The 18,672-nt window shown below is 40.5% G+C and overlaps 1 protein-coding gene across 1 annotated transcript in view; it reads right to left on the bottom strand.

Moving 5' to 3' along the window:
• The window catches only part of cacna1c (calcium channel, voltage-dependent, L type, alpha 1C subunit), a 143,853-nt gene that overhangs the window by 14,267 nt on the left and 110,914 nt on the right, over positions 1–18,672 (bottom strand). The window contains exons 19-33 of the mRNA XM_080491898.1: positions 18,544–18,670; positions 18,377–18,446; positions 18,035–18,167; positions 17,738–17,867; positions 16,566–16,625; positions 16,282–16,388; positions 12,559–12,646; positions 12,376–12,483; positions 12,236–12,288; positions 12,008–12,154; positions 11,722–11,923; positions 11,085–11,243; positions 10,896–11,006; positions 7,908–7,991; positions 2,121–2,210 (exon numbers count right to left, since the gene is read on the bottom strand). Coding sequence (XP_080348024.1) covers positions 2,121–2,210; positions 7,908–7,991; positions 10,896–11,006; positions 11,085–11,243; positions 11,722–11,923; positions 12,008–12,154; positions 12,236–12,288; positions 12,376–12,483; positions 12,559–12,646; positions 16,282–16,388; positions 16,566–16,625; positions 17,738–17,867; positions 18,035–18,167; positions 18,377–18,446; positions 18,544–18,670 — 1,669 coding nt within the window. The remainder of the gene's footprint in view (positions 1–2,120; positions 2,211–7,907; positions 7,992–10,895; positions 11,007–11,084; positions 11,244–11,721; positions 11,924–12,007; positions 12,155–12,235; positions 12,289–12,375; positions 12,484–12,558; positions 12,647–16,281; positions 16,389–16,565; positions 16,626–17,737; positions 17,868–18,034; positions 18,168–18,376; positions 18,447–18,543; positions 18,671–18,672) is intronic.

The following is an 18,672-nucleotide window of genomic DNA, read 5'->3' as shown; positions in this document are numbered from 1 at the left end:
ATTTGAAAACAAGCATTACACACTTTTTGGGCTGCTGAAGCAAATCTGATGAAGCTGGAAAATTAAGTTATGCTGCACTGCGATGGACTAAAAATCTAATAGCTGAGAATAGTCCAGAGAGCCTTTCATCGATGTGGGAAAGCACTTTCATAAATCACTGATAACAATTCACAGCAGATACAGTACAAAAATCCCAGCCTGTAGGCCGGTTCCTGTTTCAATAAATCAGGTGGGACAGCTAATTGTTTGTCTGTCAGAGAACCTGGCCACCCGGAGGAACAATCTGAGGACGATATTCAGCAGGATGAAGACATCACTGCCCAATGCATCACCTACGATCTCTTCATCGCTCCCATCGATTTACTGTGGTCTTTTCAAAACTATCCTCTTTTCATTTGCAAAGTCCGTATGCGATCCAACATTTAAAATGCGCTTGAACTCATTCAAATATATCTTAGCAAAGTCCTAAAGTGCAAGGTCGAGCGGAACTGTTTTCTAACTGTCTATTGTGCCACTCGTCATCCACAGGAACGAACTGCACAATGAAATATTCAGCCATCTCGCTGAGTGCTATTCTAATACGGATTTATTTATTTATGCCGCTCCTGCTCTTTCTTCCGGGACAAAAAGGCGGAAAAACAAAGGCAGCGTCAGGGTTTGTGTGCAGCTTGATGCAGTTAATATAGCAAATGAGCACTCGGCTAAGGATATTATTCACAATTTACATCACAAACAGAAGCTCAGTCATGCGAATCTGAGACGATCAGTTCATACAAGCACAGAAACATGAGCTACTCTAACAGCTCCAACGATTTTGCTGTTAAATAATCAACATCCACACACTTCCACCAACATGTAGTGAATAAACTTGACTACAATAAAACCCATGTACCTTGACGGAACCAACTTTGTTCCCTGTAATAATAATAAAAAAATAATCCTCATCCTCTCTGACCTCTGAATCTGCTAGTGTTTTTCCAAGAAGCCATCATTTCTTCATGTTAATCCCACAGAGAACACACAGCGTGCTCCAACAAGGACTCTGCCATTCTCCCGCACATCTTGGCGCAGTTTGGAATAACAAATGTCAAATGTTACTCGTCAACGTCGCACTGGGAGTCAGAGTTTTTTTTAAAGTCTACTAAAGCGTTTGTCTATGACTCTGGTAGAAGAAGGCGAAAACTTTGCTTTCTTTAAAACTAATATGGAGTATTTTCTGATGTAATGTTGACAAGTAACTCAAGACATGAGTTGTCCCGAACTCCACCGACAGATGAGCTGAAAAACGGCACATCCTCCAGAGGAGTGTAAATCACAATTCTGTACTACATGTAATACCACAATTGGACCACAGTGGGCTCCACTGCACCGTAGAGACAGTGGGGAGGAGGGGGTGGGGGTGGGGGGGGGGGGGGGGTGGGGGGTTGTACAGTGACAGTAAGTGTAACAGAGGAGGACAGAGAAAGAGCGAGAGGGCAAAAGAGAGAGACTGAAGATGAAGACTGATCTGAATTGTGCAGAAGAAACAAACAACTTGACCGAGTCATTCACAGGCAGATAGATAGATAGATAGATAGATAGATAGATAGATAGATAGATAGATAGATAGATAGATAGATAGATAGATAGATAGATAGATAGATAGATAGATAGATAGATAGATAGATAGATAGATAGATAGATAGATAGATAGATAGATGACAGCATGATCATGATGTCTTGTACGACGGCAAGGCACGGAAGAAATACTACACCCATAAGTGGAAAGGGGCGCAAGTTGCAAAGCCATGGGGTAAAGAAGGGGGGGGGGGACACACTACTAGAGTCACACAAGGGCTGTACAATAAAGTGTCCTTCATGACTCATACATATATATATATATAAATATATGTATATGAAGCAACAACATCAGACATATCACTCTGGACATGCTGCAGAAGATGACAGCACCAGCGAGAGGAGGAGGAGGAGGAGGAGGAGGAGGAGGGCAGTTGACCAGGTGGATGGAAAGTTTTAGCGTCATACCGTGGACGGCATAGCAAAGGGAGGGATAGGAGGATGAGAGATGGAGAGATGTCGGAGGAGGTAGGAAGGCGGACGAGGTTACCGTCAGAGCGTACCATTGGCCTTACCACAGGGGGGTGAGAGGAGGAAGAGGAGGAAGAGGAGGACGAAGAGGAGGAGGACGAAGACGAGGAGGAGTCAGCTGGCTTTAAGGAAAGGCAACAAAGATCAGCACCAGAGTAGCGCCTCTGTGTGTGGGTGTGTGTGTGTGTGTGTGTGTGTGTGTGTGTTTGTGTGTGTGTTTGCCCGAATGTGTATTTTACTTTCTTTGTGAATTGTGTTAAGTTTGCACACACAAAAAAAAAAAGTTTCCCACAATCCACCAGAGGAGTGAAGGGGGAGCATCTAACTACAAACGGAGACTCCACACGTCCTCTGTGAGGGTCAAAGTGTGTGTGTGTGTGTGTGTGTGTGTGTGTGTGTGTGTGTGTGTGTGTGTGTGTGTGTGTGTGTGTGTGTGTGTGTGTGTGTGTGTGTGTGTGTTGGGGAGATGGATGGGCGCCTCGGTAGCTATCCGTTTTTCTTTCTGCCAGCTGATGCTACAGTGCAGAAACAGTCACTAAGTTCAGGCTGTGTTTACCAAACGCATCTTGAATTATTTAAAGTCAATCTTTGACCTGAGAATAGTTAAAATGCAAGTAATCCGAACGGCGTCAACCCGGGGAAACACATTACATCCATTTGAATCTACTTTCAGGTCAAAGAACGATCACAAAAGACAACAATAAGCCATTTTGACTCGTACAAAAAGATGCTGGATGCTTTTGGAAATTGGAGCCCAGGTGTGTTTACACACTATCGAAAAGCAGACGAAACATTTGAGATGTTTTAGTGACATAGATGAACTCGTTCAGGGGCGTCAAACAAAAGCATAAGGTTGATTCAGAGTTCAAGTGCAAAACATTGGAACGCATCGTGCACTTTTTACATCGTCTATTATAACCAACTCTGAATTTCTGAAGAAAATTTAAATAACGTGAAATTCTATCTGCAAAAGTCTTCAAATTAAGGTGTGGATTCTCTGAACACTTCGTTTTCTACAACCTTGATTGCTCATTTCTAAATGCTGAAATATTAGGAATAGTTACAGTTAAAATCCTCTTTCTATTTTTCTTTTTTTTTTTTTAAGCTTCCCGAAGTTGTCCTGTGGGCTGGATTAAACCCTTTTTGCTGACGGTCCATATGTATGACACCCCTTAACTAGGAGTTCAATCTATGACTCAGGAGCTGCTTATATTACTTCAGTTTTGGCCTGGGAAAAAAAAAAAAAACCTTCCTACAAAATAAATGCTTCATTACTACCTGTCTTCTCTTTGGATAAGGAAAGTTTAGATTAACTTTGAGAGACGAAATAAAGGAGACAGAAATTCAGAAAGGAAAGGAAATGGAAATAATAGCAGAAATGATAGTAAAGAAAAAAGGAGAAAGATATAGACTCTTGATAAAATAGAAAAGACATGAAGGAATGAAGCATTTTATAAGGTTTTTTAAGGGGTGTTTGACTGTGTGTTTGCTTCTGATGAGGGGGAAAAAAACTGAAGTAGAGGAGGAACGAAGGGAAGGAGAGCGGGAAGGAAGGAGAAGTGGAGGTAGAAATAAATAGGAGGGAAGGGACTAAGGAAGGAAGGAAGGGAGGATGAGAGGAGGGAAGAATCAGTGTTTCACACCAGATGTGTGAGAATCTGTGTTTGATTGTTGTGTGACTATTGAGGGGTGCCAGGTTTGATTTAAGCACCATTTAAATGAGAATTTGCTTTAATTTCAAACTGAAATCAAAGCAATGACACAGAGGCAAATTAGACTAAAAATAACCCATTCATCTACATTTTTTAAATATAAAACAGACCAAATAAAAAGACTACAGTGAAGTTGTGGCCTGGGAGGAGTCACAACCTCTTTTAAAATTCATTCTAAATTTAATTTAGAAAATTTTGACTTTTTATGTAACTTTGTGAGTAACAATGTGAGTTAGAAAAAAATCGCAGCTCATTGGATCTTTTTTTCTTTTTTCCTTAAATTGAGTTTGAGCTGTTTTCTCACATTGTACAACATTTTCAAGCAAAAACTTCATCGATTCAGTCATTTCAATGGGTAACATGCGTGTCATGGAAACATTTCGACCAATAGTCCAGGTTCGTACACCTTGGTGAGTCTCTTTCTCTTACTCTTACTTATTAAACTGTGATACGCATCGCAAAATTAGACTAAACACATGGAAGAAATATATTTGATAGAAACAGCTTGAATATATAGAATAATATTCCTTGACCCCTGAGGGCAGATGTCACACATGAGAGACCCATGTTACCCAGTCTGCATTTCAGGTAAGCAAACCAACAAGAAAAAACGACAGAGGAAGAGAGGAAGAGAGAAAGTGAGAGAAAGATAAACATCCATAAAAAAAGAGGAAAACGCTCAGACAGTCGAGGAGGAAGATGAAGAGGAGAAGAAGAGGCATTCCGGAGAGAGAGAGAGAGAGAGAGAGAAAGAGAGAGCGAGAGAGAGAGAGAGAAAGTAAAAGAGAAACAGATGCAGTTCATACTGGCATCGTCCACAAGACACCGCTCAGAGCAAACCACTACCGATCTGTTCACACTACTTCTACTCAAGCCAAAAAAAAAACAAAACCAAAAAACTAAAAAGAAACCATACGAGGTTTAAGAAGCACCCGCGGGTTGCCGGGGGAGAATTCGAGACCCGGGATTGAGGGGAAAAGTCTGTTTCAGTGACCACAAACAGGCACCCAACAGAGCAGCAAAGTGGATGCACTCCAATACGACGTTTTTGGCCATTTAATATTTACTGAAAACAAAGTGAAGACGTCTTCAAAAAAAAAAATAAATAAATAAAAAATCTAGCTTGTTACTGCATGTCACTTTAAAAATGCAACGAGAAGACAGCAGCTTACTGGCTGCTGATGTTAGAAAGCTTCAATTGTGAAAACAATGAAATGCAGCAGCATGCTAAATCTTAAAAGTGTCCAGATGACAGGGTCCCGGTTCCCAAAAAAAAAAAAAAAAAAAAAAAGGTCCAGAGATTTCACAGGATTGAAGTGCGGAGGGTTTCTTAAAAAAAAAAAAGGAAAGATAACTTGGGCATATCATCATCCAAATGATTGAAACCACCGCAGAAAAAGAAGAAGAAGAAAAGAAAGGACTAGGGGCATGCCTTTAAATTAGACGTATAAGAGGATAAAAAATTAAGCGCTCAGAAAAAAAAAAACTCCAAACCAAGTAACCAAATTGATTAATTTCTTAGTAAATAAAATCAATCAAATCAATGGCAAACTCCAAACCAAAGAGTTGGGTGCAACATCAGTGACTTGTATAGATGACAAAGGTGCATATCTCTGGCCTGTCAAGGTTAATCTTAACTGTGTGAATAGATAAATGTCTGAACGTATCATCGTTCGCCTTTTATATTCACATCTTTTCAGTTTCTAATACATTGGCTGATTCAAGATCAGCAAGTGAGGCAATGTGTTGGTCTAAAGTTACACAGATTTCCCCGTGAGAATGTCTTTAAACCACATGGTAAGTATATAAAAATGGTAATGGAGCAGTTTTAAAACAACTTCAAAGCGTGTTGTTTGTATGCTCTGAAGTTTTCATTAGAATTAGTTTCCACTTGATCAGAAGTTAAATGATCGAATACATTTCAACTGATGACATGACAAAACCATCAAAGTATAATTTTTTGAATTATGATTCGCTACTTTTTTTTTTTGTTTATTATAATTATTAGTTGATATATCATGTTTTAAAAGTCTACATTCCATTTAATCAATTGATATAGTTGGGTAGAAATAACCTTTTTTTTTTCCCCCGTCAGGACGCAGACACTATCTTGTAAATGGAGTAAATGTCCAGTGACACACGGCAGGACTCGCCGTATTCTCCCGACTAACAGCTCTTTCTCTCTCCCATGCGTAAAACCCCAATTATCCCTGGAGTGTAAATACAATAGACACTCAACATTTGACTTGTGTTTGAGATATTCATTCTCATCCATCGCCGCCGCTGCTGACCATAGGGCCTCCACCTCAATGATAAATGAATTCATACATACATTTCCATAAATTTTCACGGGTCCTGAGTAAATCCATTTCTGGATCAAATTGTTCGCCACGTCTGCACATTACAATCTGTCATATGTATATAAAAAAAATTTTTTTAAATGAAAGAAAGCAACTTGAGTGTGGATCTTTACTGAATGCAGTGACAGGCCTGGATATATCACCTTTGTATCTGTCATGCTATACAGTGTCCATCATGCCAGGGGAAAGCGCAGCCTCCCCTGTGGCACTGATGAAGGATCAAATAAAACCAATGTGGAAAACAAACCAAGTGCTGGGAAAATGCAGTCGGTTCTATTGGCAAATGCAATAGTTTCTGATGCTACTGATGCTGAGCAGACCGAGGCATGAATACCCATCTGAAGCCGCCGGACGTCTTTTTTTTAAAAAGTACTTTGGTGGTGGAGGAACATCAGGAAAAAACGGGGATTGAAAACAAACTTTCTGTAAGAAAGATTTAAATTTAAAACTGATCATTTCATCCAGATGTGAAAGTAAAAACTTAAAATGACACAAACCCATTCAAAGTTCCCTGGCTCCGTGCTACATCTGGCTCCGTTATCCGCCAGGATTCGGAGTACATGCAGCCATCTTTTCAGCACAAATACTGTGCGGCTGAAGTCGCCTAATGATTCCGAAGCATGCGAGATGAGTATCAGCGCTCGGTCTGTTTGTGTGTGTGTGTGTGTGGGGGAATGGCAGAGCAGGCAGGCGGGAAGGGAGGGAGGGAGTTGGGCTACTTACGTTAACCTCAGTGATCGCTATGTCAACAATGCTACCCACAACTATCAAGGCATCAAATGTGTTCCATGCATCAACAAAATAATGCTGCGTAGTGGTGGAAAGGAAAAAAAGAAAAACAACAGAAGAGGACAGAACATAAGACATGTAAAAAAAATAAATAAAAAATGAATATGGGAAGAATGGAAATCAAAGGAGAGAGGAGAAAAATAAGATAAAAAACATTACATACATGTGCACTGGAGTTTTTAGTAGGAGAGAGGGTCAAAATTAAACAACCGAAAAACGAAAAAAGAAGGGGCAGTCTGGAAGAGATGGACAGCAGAGGAAGAGCAGCAGCAACTGGTCATGCTCGTCCATGAGAGGAAATGTCAACAGGTACAACAGTAATTTGCAACAAAATCACAACACCCCCCCCAAAAAAAGCCCGTTGTAGCAGTTACCAAAAAAAAGCTGAGTAAGGCTGTTTGTGATTGGTCGGTTAGTTTGGTTAGTGAGGGGATCAAACCTGAGCGGGAGTCACAACGTGACCAGACCAAAAAAAACCAAAAACAAAACAATCCAAAAACATTTGAGATATAGAAACGCTTTGTCTTCAAACAAAGCTAAACGCTGCCTGAATTCTCTGATAGACTCTGGAAGAAGCTGGTTCTCGTGGTCAGGGGTGGGGATGGGTGGGTGGGGGGGTGGGGCCCCCCTGAGTGGCAGCGGCCATCTTGGATTGAAGGACGAGGGGGAGAGAAGGACGAGGGAGGAGAAGAAGAAGAAGAGAGAGAGAGAGAGAGAGAGCAAGAGAGAGAGAGAGAGAGAGAGAGAGAGAGAGAGAGAGAGAGAGAGAGAGAGAGAAGAGGCTGACAAAGAAGAGGGACAGATGAGGAGAAACAACAGCACAAGACACAGCGGAGCCACAAAGGAAAGTAGAGTGGAGGGAGATAAAAGATTTAGAAGACACGAGACACAGACAGAGAGGGAGGGAGAGCGAGGGGGTGGTGGTGGTGGTGGGGGTGTTGGGGGGCTTCGTACTTACGTTGATTTCACTGAGAATGACGTCTATTATGCTGCCAATTACGATGAGGAAATCAAACACATTCCAGGGATCACTAAAGTACCCCTACACAGGGCGAGGTGAGCAAGGGGAGGGGGAGGGTGGGGGGGGGGGGGGAGGAGGAGGAGGGTAAGAAAGGTAGGTTAGAAGGAAAACAACATCTGCTGCCACTTCGCAGCTCCCATTAAGGTGGTGTAAGGTTGTACAGTACGCGCGGGAAGCAGAAAACACTCAGCGATACTTGATGAACCGACACATGAAAGGATGAAGAAAGTTTCCACTGCGTTTTATCTGTTCATCCAGCGGAGCTGCGCTTCCTGCTCGGTTAAGGAGGGCGCCGTTAGAGCGCCCTTATTTATGTCTCCCATCTGCGTCTTGAGGCCCTTCAGCGACGCTTTTGTGGCCACTTCGCTATCAGCATTTGTGCAAAAGGGGGGAATTCATGCAAAACATTTGACTTTTCTCGTTATTTAAAAAAAAGGTAAATACGTATGGTTGTTTACATCAGACGCTGGGAATTTGTTACTGCGTGGCGCGGCTTGAGAAAGCTTGAGTGAACTCGCAGCGGCAGGTAAGATTTGGCATTTTGAAAAAACAGGCCTGCTGCAGAGCTCCTTCACAAACACTTCGATCTAATGCAAGATATAAAATTCATTGGGAGTCCGGACCACTTCTTAGTGGCTCACTCTAAAGACAGGTTAATGATGTGTGCAGCGTTGCAGCAGCAGATTAGAAACCTGTTAGTTCTAGTACGCCAAAAGCTGCTTTATTATTAAAGAAGGGATATTTGAAGGTTTGCTAATTACCGATGAAGACATGTGAGTTGTTTCACAGTCCACTATATCTTTTGAAACGTTAAATCATAAAGTTAAAAAAAAAATCTGACTCAGTTGTTGGGAATCATGGGTAAATTGGCTGATAATAAGGGGATACGGCGGGAGATCAATCTTACTGATCTATTTTCAGCTTCATCATCTGTCATCGGCAGCTGAGGTACGACCATAAAAAAAAAAAACAAGAAAAAAAACAACAAACCCTCCTCTTGCCATAACTCATCTGCACATGACATTATGCAAATACTGCAAGGTAACCTTGAATATGCTGCTTTTAATTAAGCGGTTTTCAGTCTCTGTGAAAATCCAGATTTTAACAGTAAACATCTGTGATCTGGGACACAATTTGATTATATTGGATCATCATTAATTCATTATAAATGCATTTATATAAGCATCAGTTTTGATTAGATTATAAGTAGGAATAGGAGAAAACAAAAGATGTTTTTGCTGCTCCTTGGCTGAGACGGTCAAACCTGTGAAACAGTTTATATCATATATTAAACAGGAAAAAAAAAAAAACATTGTCGGTGGAGCTAATCCCAGATGTGTCTGACACCTTCAATACCTGAGAAATAATAATAACATTAGTGTGCAGGTCCTCTGGGTGATGGCTAAAGGCAAAAAGGTCATCAAAGTTGATCAAATGCAGGTTAAATCATGAAATACAATATATGACATTATACAGGAGAGGTTGGGAATGTGTCATCAGGCTGCATCAAGACATATCGAGTATCAGATATTTCTCATTCTGAACTTAAAGAGGAACTGAAAACAAACGTGTGACTCAAACTGGTGTCCCAGCCCACCGATATCAATAGCAAAGAGTAATAATTCATGTTTTTAAGATGAAAATATCAAACTAATGAATGTTTATTAAAAAAAAAAAAAAAAAAAAAGACCAGTTTGTACTTTTCAATACACTAGTCGCAGTAATTCTAATATATGCTTGTAGTAGAAGTGTCCAGTCTCTCTGGGAGTCACGTTAAATTTTTCATGAGTTTCATAATGATTAGATCCTGTAATAAAACATTTAGTCAATGAGAGCAGCTTGATGTAAATTCCCAACCACTGCAACTGGAGCGAACGTTCACGTGCAGAAATGAAGACATTTCACTGATTCCAATATTATTTCAATTTTAGAGTTGTTCAGAAAAATATAGTTTAATATGAATTAGTGCTTTGAAAAGCGACTCCAAAATACTGACGCTTTTCTGAATGACCTTCATTGAATCACAATCTTTCAGCAACTAAATAAGATATTGGAGAAAGGTGATTATTTTCTTTTTATGATGATTGTATTCCCAAACTCTTAAAGTCGTTGGATTCATAGTTCATACTTTAGAATGTATGGATTAAAATGAGAGCATTATTTAAAAAAAAAAAAAAAAAAGGGACAGTAGTATTGTTGTAATGGTTCCTGGACAGAAGGTGATAAAAAGACACAAATCCCACTTTTATATTTCTCCAACTCACATGAGTTAATAAAGATGACACACAGGGGTTATGTGTGTGTTTTTTTTTTTTTCCAGCTATAAGTTCAATAAAAGCACTAATCTTTACTCCTGCATCGATCTTTTGGTTTACAGCGTCTATGTATCGTGCAAGAACCTAGAGTACGAGTGAAACATGATGCGAAAATATGCTTTTGCTATTGATTGGGTTCAAGGATTTTCCACTAACTCTGCTGTAATGGGGGAAGCGTTCCCATCTGTTACTCTTTAAATAGCTGACGCACCAGGAACTTGTGAGATCGGACCAATAAACCCGTGCAGCTACATGGCAACAGCAGTGGGGGTAACGAGGGAGTGGAGAGATAAAAAAAAAAACACAAAAAAAACCCCAAACACATGATGCTGTCCACTAATCATATTTTAAATCCACGGCGCAATAATTACAATCTGGAAGAAATCGGGAAGCGATGAGGAACAAACAGTACAGTACAGCATCAATCGTCAATTACGTGGATTTCATTTTGAGCAAAACGTTCCGGATCACTTTCAAAGGTCGTGACAAGTCAAGCTGCAACTGATTTGCTCTCATTATTTAGATTAAAAGTAAAACGCATTTTTGGTGCTTTCCCGTGGCGCCATACTGTAATCACACTCGTCGTGTTGGGTTGCGGACGTGCACCTACCCTGGGTTTGAAGGCGATGAGTTTGAGGATCATCTCCACGGTGAACAGGCCCGTGAAGAGCATGTTGAGGATGTTCATGGCGTCGTTGAAGTTCTTCGTCTGACCGTGATGCTGCGGAAGCACGAGGCGCGCGTTAGCGTCCGCAAAACCCCTCGAGCGTGCGCCGCTTCGCGCCTTCGTATTACTCACTTGCATGGCCAGACAGATGGTGTTGAGGAGGATGAGCGTGAACATCAGGTACTCGAAGTAGGTGGAGTTGACCACGTACCACACCTTGTACTGGTACGGGTTCTTGGGGATGTAGCGACGCAATGGACGGGCCTTCAGGGCGTACTCCACACACTGCCGCTGTGGCACAAACACACAAATAGGAGACACCGGTCACTTCTCTGCCTCGCTCCTCGCGGACCACGACTGGTCGCTTCAGTCGGAGAAATCACTGTTTGCCTTCTGAGTTAAATCGGACGTGTTTCACGTTTTTTCTCGGCGCTAAAAAAACGCAAGTACATTCAGAACATGTGAAGAGAAAGAGAAAATAGGTACGACTTCAGGGGGAAATTACAGTTAAAAACTCATAAAGGCCGGAACCAAACTGAAAAGCTTGTGTATCACCACCCATGGTGTAAAATTATAGAATAATTCATGTTCAGAGATAAAACAATCATCAGACTTAAAGAGTTTAAAGAGAGTTTCTGGCTGTATAGGTTGTCACTGTTTTTGTTAATGGGTGTAGGATAGAACAACACTTTCGTAACAACAAAGATATAAAGGGGTATGATTAAATAAGTTATACTTCTGCCTAGAATGTAAAATACATAAATGATACCTGGTTCTTGTCCAGCTCACAGTTCTTATACTCTTGCTCTCCTTGCTCCTGAAATGTGACGATGACGAAACCGACGAAGATGTTCATCATGAAAAAGGCAATGATGATGATGTAGATGATGAAGAAGATGGAGATGACCACGCGGTAGTTGTAGATGGGTCCGACGTCCTCAGCGTGAGAGTCGATGGCCCGGTACAGTAACCTGACCAGAGGAAATACCATCTAAGTACTCGGACGTGTCAAGGCAACGTGTGTTCGACCTTGACTTGTCGCTATGGACACCGACCCCGGCCAGCCCTCAAAGGTGGAAACGGCGAACAGGGCCATCATGCCCTGCAGGACGTCGTCGAAGTTGAAGTCGCTGTTTTCCCACTGTCGCTGCTTTCTCTCCGGCTTCGCCACGTCGCCGTCTTTATACATGATGAAGAAACCCCTGAAAACCCACGATGAGGTCATGTGATTACTTCGGTCGAGAGACTGCGAGGAAAAAAGATGTCAAGTGTCGCTCACTTACTTGCACTCTGCCTGAGTCTGCTTGGAGCTGTCGGTACAGTAGGAGAACTTGCCCTGATGGAAAGACGAGTGAAGTCAGTGTTCACATTGAGAGAAAGAATGAAATAAAGTGAAGATACTACGTATATTAGATGGATTCACCTTGAATAGCTGCACTCCAATACAGGCGAACATGAACTGGAGTAATGTAGTGACGATGACGATGTTGCCGATGGTCCTGATGGCCACGAAGACACACTGCACAACGTGCTGTGAACACAACAAAAGTACAAGTCAGTACATCTTCGCGTCTTTCGTGTAAGAAAGAAGTCACGAGTTTTTAACCTTCAGTCCTTTGGCTCTGTTGATGGCCCTCAGTGGTCTCAGCACCCGCAGGACTCGCAGGATCTTCACCACGTTAATTGCGCTGGACCTGAAACACACGTGTGAGATTAAACTCCCGACAAGTGGAGTTGATCTAAACTCTGAGCTTTTCTAAACACCGGAGCAGCGCACGTGTCACAGAGTACTTTCAGTAGCATCTGTGATTTGGAACAAATGGAGACGTCACACGGGAAATGAAAATGATCAAGATACAAACGCACCCATGAACCGAAGGAAAACTGCATTCTAACATAATTTAAAAAGGGAAAGTCAAAGTAAAAGTACTTAAAGAAGAAAAACGGACATTGCTTTGATTAGCTTCACAACCACATGATCTTCTCCAGCTGTATTCTATAAAATCTATATCAGATGAACTATTACTAGGATGAATGAATCTAATGGTCAGGGCGATGCCTTTTCCATGAACAATTCTGTCTTTCTTGAATTTTTTAATAATAAAAATGTATTGCTTTTAACAAAAAAATAAAAAAAAATTTTAATTGTAACTCAGACAAATTAAATGGATGAAATACCTTTTAGTATGACAATTACCACAGTTTCAAGCTATATATAAAGAATTACCAGACGAAAAGCAAGGATCGAGCACCAGAGGAGTTAAAGTATGTTTTTAGGGCCAGTGGGTCCCAACAGACAGTAGAGCTTCTCAACAGGAACTACTCACAATAATATATTTACCAAAACACGTGAAACACACACACACACACACACACGCAGAAATACGAACGACACGAGTGAAACATTGACAGACCAAGAGGAGGACACTGACAGACATTTACAGGCAAACAGAGATTTTTTGTGCTGTAAGAGAGTGTCAGTACCAGACAAAGGTCACAACTGTGTGGACCTTTCAAAAAGAGGTGATCCAAAAGAATCGAGTCAAAGGAATCAGATTAGTACGATGACATTTTGAATTGTAACGGCGGCTTCCGTGATCGGAGCTTTCATTACCACTTGACATCGGCGGTTTTAGCAAACATCTTGAAAATCTGCTTCAATAGTGGAGATAATAGGCTCAGAACTTTTCCCCCCCTAAAGCTGAAGGAAAAAGGAAATTCAAAATGTCATCGTATATTCTTGAGGGAGTGACTTGTCAGAGGGAGTGATTTAAAGGGGAAACACCGCTCTGTGCCGACTTCAAACAGAAAGTAAGGAGGGAAACAAAATAAATAAATAAAACACCCGTTGTGCAACTTGTTACAGACGAAGGTAAAGTCTGAGGGCAGTTAAAGGTAGTCTGTGCGCAGCGGGATGTTATCAGTCACATATCACAGTCAAACCATCTGTGAGGATTATTTCATAGTTGCAGTAAAACGCAGACAGACGTCAAATGGTTTTGAAAACACCGGCGTTTGAGGCGTTTCAAAATTTGACAACGATTTACCAATCGCCCGATGGCAAGAAGTACTTTATCCATCTATCGGAGACCAAAAATAGATACCGTCAGACGTTGTTTTTTTTTGTTTTTTATTGGCCATGGTGCTGTTGTTCTTTCATGTTCGCTGATACGGGCCATATTTCATGCTGTCACATTATGAGACAACACAAACAGGCAATCTGTCATATGAGTCGTGTATATACAGTGTTTTTCTTTTTTTGATAAATGTCCATAATTTACACATGTGGTGGCGATTTTCTTCTCGTGTGTTAGCTTTACAATGTCCTTTCTGCTCTTTTGTAGGCTTTCTACAACATGATGAAAGATCTGTAGAAGAAAAAATAAATAAATACCGTATTGGTCCAAAAATAGGACAAGATTTCATTTCCTGTTAATAGATCTGATAAAGTGGGCCTTGCTTGTATGCAATGTCAAATATTTAGCTGTTTTGTCGGCTTTAGAAACAAGGGGACATCTGACCGAGCCAGTCAGACGTTGGGCGTGAGTAATGAGCGATGGCCGTGTGATCACTTTGGGGGCCATGATAAGTCTGATAAAGGTGCCAATAAGCCGATTGAAGGCTTGTTAGAGCCCCAAATGTAACACCCACCCAAAATGTGATAAAATATGATGTAATAAAGCACAAAATGTAATTACCAGTCAATAATGTAACAAAATGCTGAGCCTTAAAACTTAAAAAAACTTTTACATTAAGGAGCAGGGAAAATATTTCCCTAATATTGTAATAATTGTATTACATCATAAAGTGACAATGATTCATGGTTTGGAGTTGAACTTGAACTGCTTTACCTTGAATACCACTGAAAAAGTTTAAACTATTTGTTTATACGTGTATATCCATATGATTGCTGTTGCCCAAGTCATTTATAGTTGTCTGTTCTCTATAATCTGTAATCTATTTCTGGATCAGTACAAAATAATGTATAACATTAAACATAAGATCACATTTAAGTTCTTGTTAAATGTTGTTATTGGCCAGTTGTTAAATTTTTATTTTTTTTATTACCTTTTGGGCTCAGCACTTTTGTTACATTATTGACAAGTTATTACATTTCAGAGTTTATTACTTTATATTTTATAACATTTTTGGTCGTTGTTACATATCGGGCTCCAGTAAGGCTTTTAAAGAAAAAAACTCTAAGATACCAAGTTCAGTAAAGCCTTCATAAAATCAAGATTTTTACCCACCTGTTTCCCCAAATATGACCCTTCTATAACGGAGCGTTATCTTATAATCAAACCAATACGGTATTTGGCAGCAAAAGCACATCACAGGAAATATGTGCAACATCCTCAAACCACAGAAACAAACAAGTGCGCAGGTGGTGTTAAAAGTCAGAATTAGTTTAACTGTGATACATTCAGGAAAAATCCCACTCACTCACTACCTTTAACAGGCTGAGTTTTAGCATTCAGGTGTCATTTCTATTGCTCAGGAGAGTTTCTGTTCATCCACAAATATGAGGACTGAATTTGACCTCCGACTACTGTTCAGAGTAAAACGCAGATCACCAAACTCCAAATCTCATTAACACAAACACTCTCGTTTAACTTTAATTAAATATGAAAGGTGACTATGAGAGCTCCGGATAATGATGTGTTTTTCTTGTTAAAAACCAATAAAGCTGCCTGCTATCTGATTTACAGCAGTACTTTATTACTCGACTAAAGTAAACCTAGTAGTTACAAACATAATCGATAATTATGTGTATTTGGTGATAACTGTTTAACTCAACTCTCCAAAACCATAGAAATATCAAACCAAAAGACTTGACAGCTTTACACGGTTAAGGTGAAGGTCTGTTTAAAAAAAGGGGGTTATTAATACGGACTAACTTACGTCGAGAAGTCTAGTCTATTAGGCATCAGAGACAGAGAGCGTAGCATAGCATATTAAACATCAGACATGTCACAGCATTTCAAAGGAGTTATTTGCTACAAGAAGCAGAGAACATTTTTTTTTTTTTTTTAAACAAGCAGTACATAGAAAGAAAGGATGGGGAGTAATGGAGTGTGAAGTTATTAGGAGTACAGAGGGAGGTGCGAAGCATGGGGCAATTGATGCTATTTTGGCCACTTGACAACTCATGTATACTCGCATGCAGCAGTCTCTGTTTGTCTCGGCTGGTTAGCGTTTCTGTTACATATATTACACCAAGTGCATCTTTGAGTATATATGGAGTAACACTATAACAGCATGCAAAAATGACGAGTAAAACATGCACTGGTAGAAAGATAAAAAAAAAAAAAAAAACTATTGCACTTACTGTATTCCGGAGGAGATGAGAGACACACTGACCACCACTAAATCCAGGATGTTGAAGTAGTTTCGACAGAACGAGCCTTTATGGAGGAAGGCTCCGTATGCTGTCATCTGTCAGGGTCAAAGTTCAAGTGTCAGAGGAGAAGAGGTTGGGAAGGATTTAAACTCATTTCAAAGTCAATTTTGACAATCAGTCAATCTATGTGTGATTTTTTTTTTTATTGTTTGCAAACTTCAGTCACCAATTAATAACTCCTCACACCTCATATTACAACACATTAGTAGTACCTTAAGAATGATCTCTATGGTGAAAAGCCCAGTAAAGACATGATCTGCATAGCCCAGGATCTAGAAAACAGATCATATAATAAACATCAGACAACAGCTTTTGTTGAATCACAAACAATCCTTCTATTTTCTTTATTAATACACACTCAATTTTTCAACAACTTTGTTCTTCTGTGTTGGGTATTTGTATTACTTTGAAACAACCTGCGATTGTTTAAAAAGCAAGGAACTTTTTTTCAAACTCGTAATCCGTAAGGGCTCACAAACATTTCTGTGTCCAGACCAAAGAAGACAACTGAAGTAAAGTACTTCTGGAGTTAAACACTCATTTTATAATCAAATGGAGAAAAAGGTTTAAAAAAAAAAACAAAAAAAAAAACCTCCGTAACATACAAATAAATAATGCTGAAGTTCATGTCTCAAGATAATAAATGGGACCAAAGTAAATATTGAAACAGTAAAATAAAAAAACTAAAGAATGTTTAATTCCATTAATATTTAATTCTAGGGTTAATTGTAGTCGACCAGTGTAGCTGTAAAAAGAGATCTTTATGGGCCCCTGGGAATTTCACACTTACAGGGGGAAGAAAACACATTTAATTAATATTAAGAGAGAGCGCGCGCATGCACGCACGCACGCACGCACGCACGCACGCACACGCACACACACTTGACTTGATATTACGACATATATGAAGAAAAAACAGTGTGTCCTTTTTAGACACAGCCACTTTATAACATGGCTTGAGGGTGACTATATACAGTCTCTGCTGGGGCACATAAATGAAATAGTTTTTTATACTTTGAGCCTGAAGCCTGAGGAAACTGTGTCTACGCGGTGTCCGAATAACACTAAATAGGAATCCACTAAATTAGCTCAGACCTTAACAGTTGCATTGAAAATATTAAAATGACAAAACATGGCCTCATAAGCATTTCAAATCATTGTAACATGAAGTTAATAATAGTTACAGGACTCCGGCTGAAATCTCATCAAGTGCACCAGGCCACTCACAATCAGCTTTGGTTCCTATATGTTGCTGTCAGCTATAATGCAGTTAGTTCACAATGAGTGTGTGTGGGGAAACTAATGATCGCCACAAAAGCTTCAGCCTCCACGTCATCGTGCATCCGGACTGAAACGCCCACATGTTAGTGTTTGATTGCGTTACCTGGTTTCTGAAGGAATCGTTCTTGACGGGGTCTTCTGCGGCCAGACTGATGCTGCTGAGCAGGATGAAGAAGAGGATGAGGTTGGTGAAGATATTGTGGTTGACGATTTTATGGCACAAAACCCTGAATCTGTAAAAAATAAAGAAGGGCACAGAATTAGAACGGTATTTCGGAGTGCTGTTATAAAGATAATACTGGGATTGTAATAGATTCACATGAAGGAGAGAGGGAGGAGAGCATGAGACAAAAAAAACAAAATAAAAAATACAAGAGGCATCACTACAGCATCTGCTCACTTGTTGGTGTGGCTGAATACGAAGAACGCCCGGGCCTCTGGCATGGGAATGGCCTTCTCCTTCAGCTGGATGTCAGACAGAGGCCGCGGTCGAGGGCCAACAGGCATCTCTGGCTCATCTTCATCCTCGTCTCCTGGTGTGGAGGAGGAAAAGACATTGAAGCACGTCGCGTTGCATTCCCACGTCTGAAAACTTCTACGTGAATGAAGACTGATCGATCAGTCCAACACAAAAGAAAGAAAGTGCATGCAACTTGTCATGTTCAGTTATTGGTTCATCAAATTAGGGCACCCAGGTATTTCTTTACACATTAATTGGATTCGCGGCTGCACTTCAGGTTACCTATGTAATCATTCGCGGGATAAGGATTCTTCTCTTCAGTCTCGTCTCCACAGCAGTCGTCCATGTTGATCTGCAAAGGAGACGTATCGCCCGTCAGCTCAGTCTTTTACAGAAAGGCTGCGGAATCTTCGGTGAGTCTCCGTGTATTCTCTACTGTGTATGAGTACCTTAGTCGCAGTGTTGGTCTCTCCATCAGAAGTAATGGACTTGAGCTCTATCTTCTCCTTCTTCTTCTCCTTCTTCTCCTCCAGAGGCGGCTTCTCGTTGTCATGGCGCTTCTCTGGACTGGCGAGTCT

The sequence above is a fragment of the Lipophrys pholis genome, assembly GCF_963383615.2.
Source record: "Lipophrys pholis genome assembly, chromosome: 22".
Lineage (NCBI taxonomy): Eukaryota > Metazoa > Chordata > Actinopteri > Blenniiformes > Blenniidae > Lipophrys > Lipophrys pholis.
Note: the sequence above shows the minus strand (reverse complement) of the source record. Positions and strands in the feature narration are given on the sequence as shown.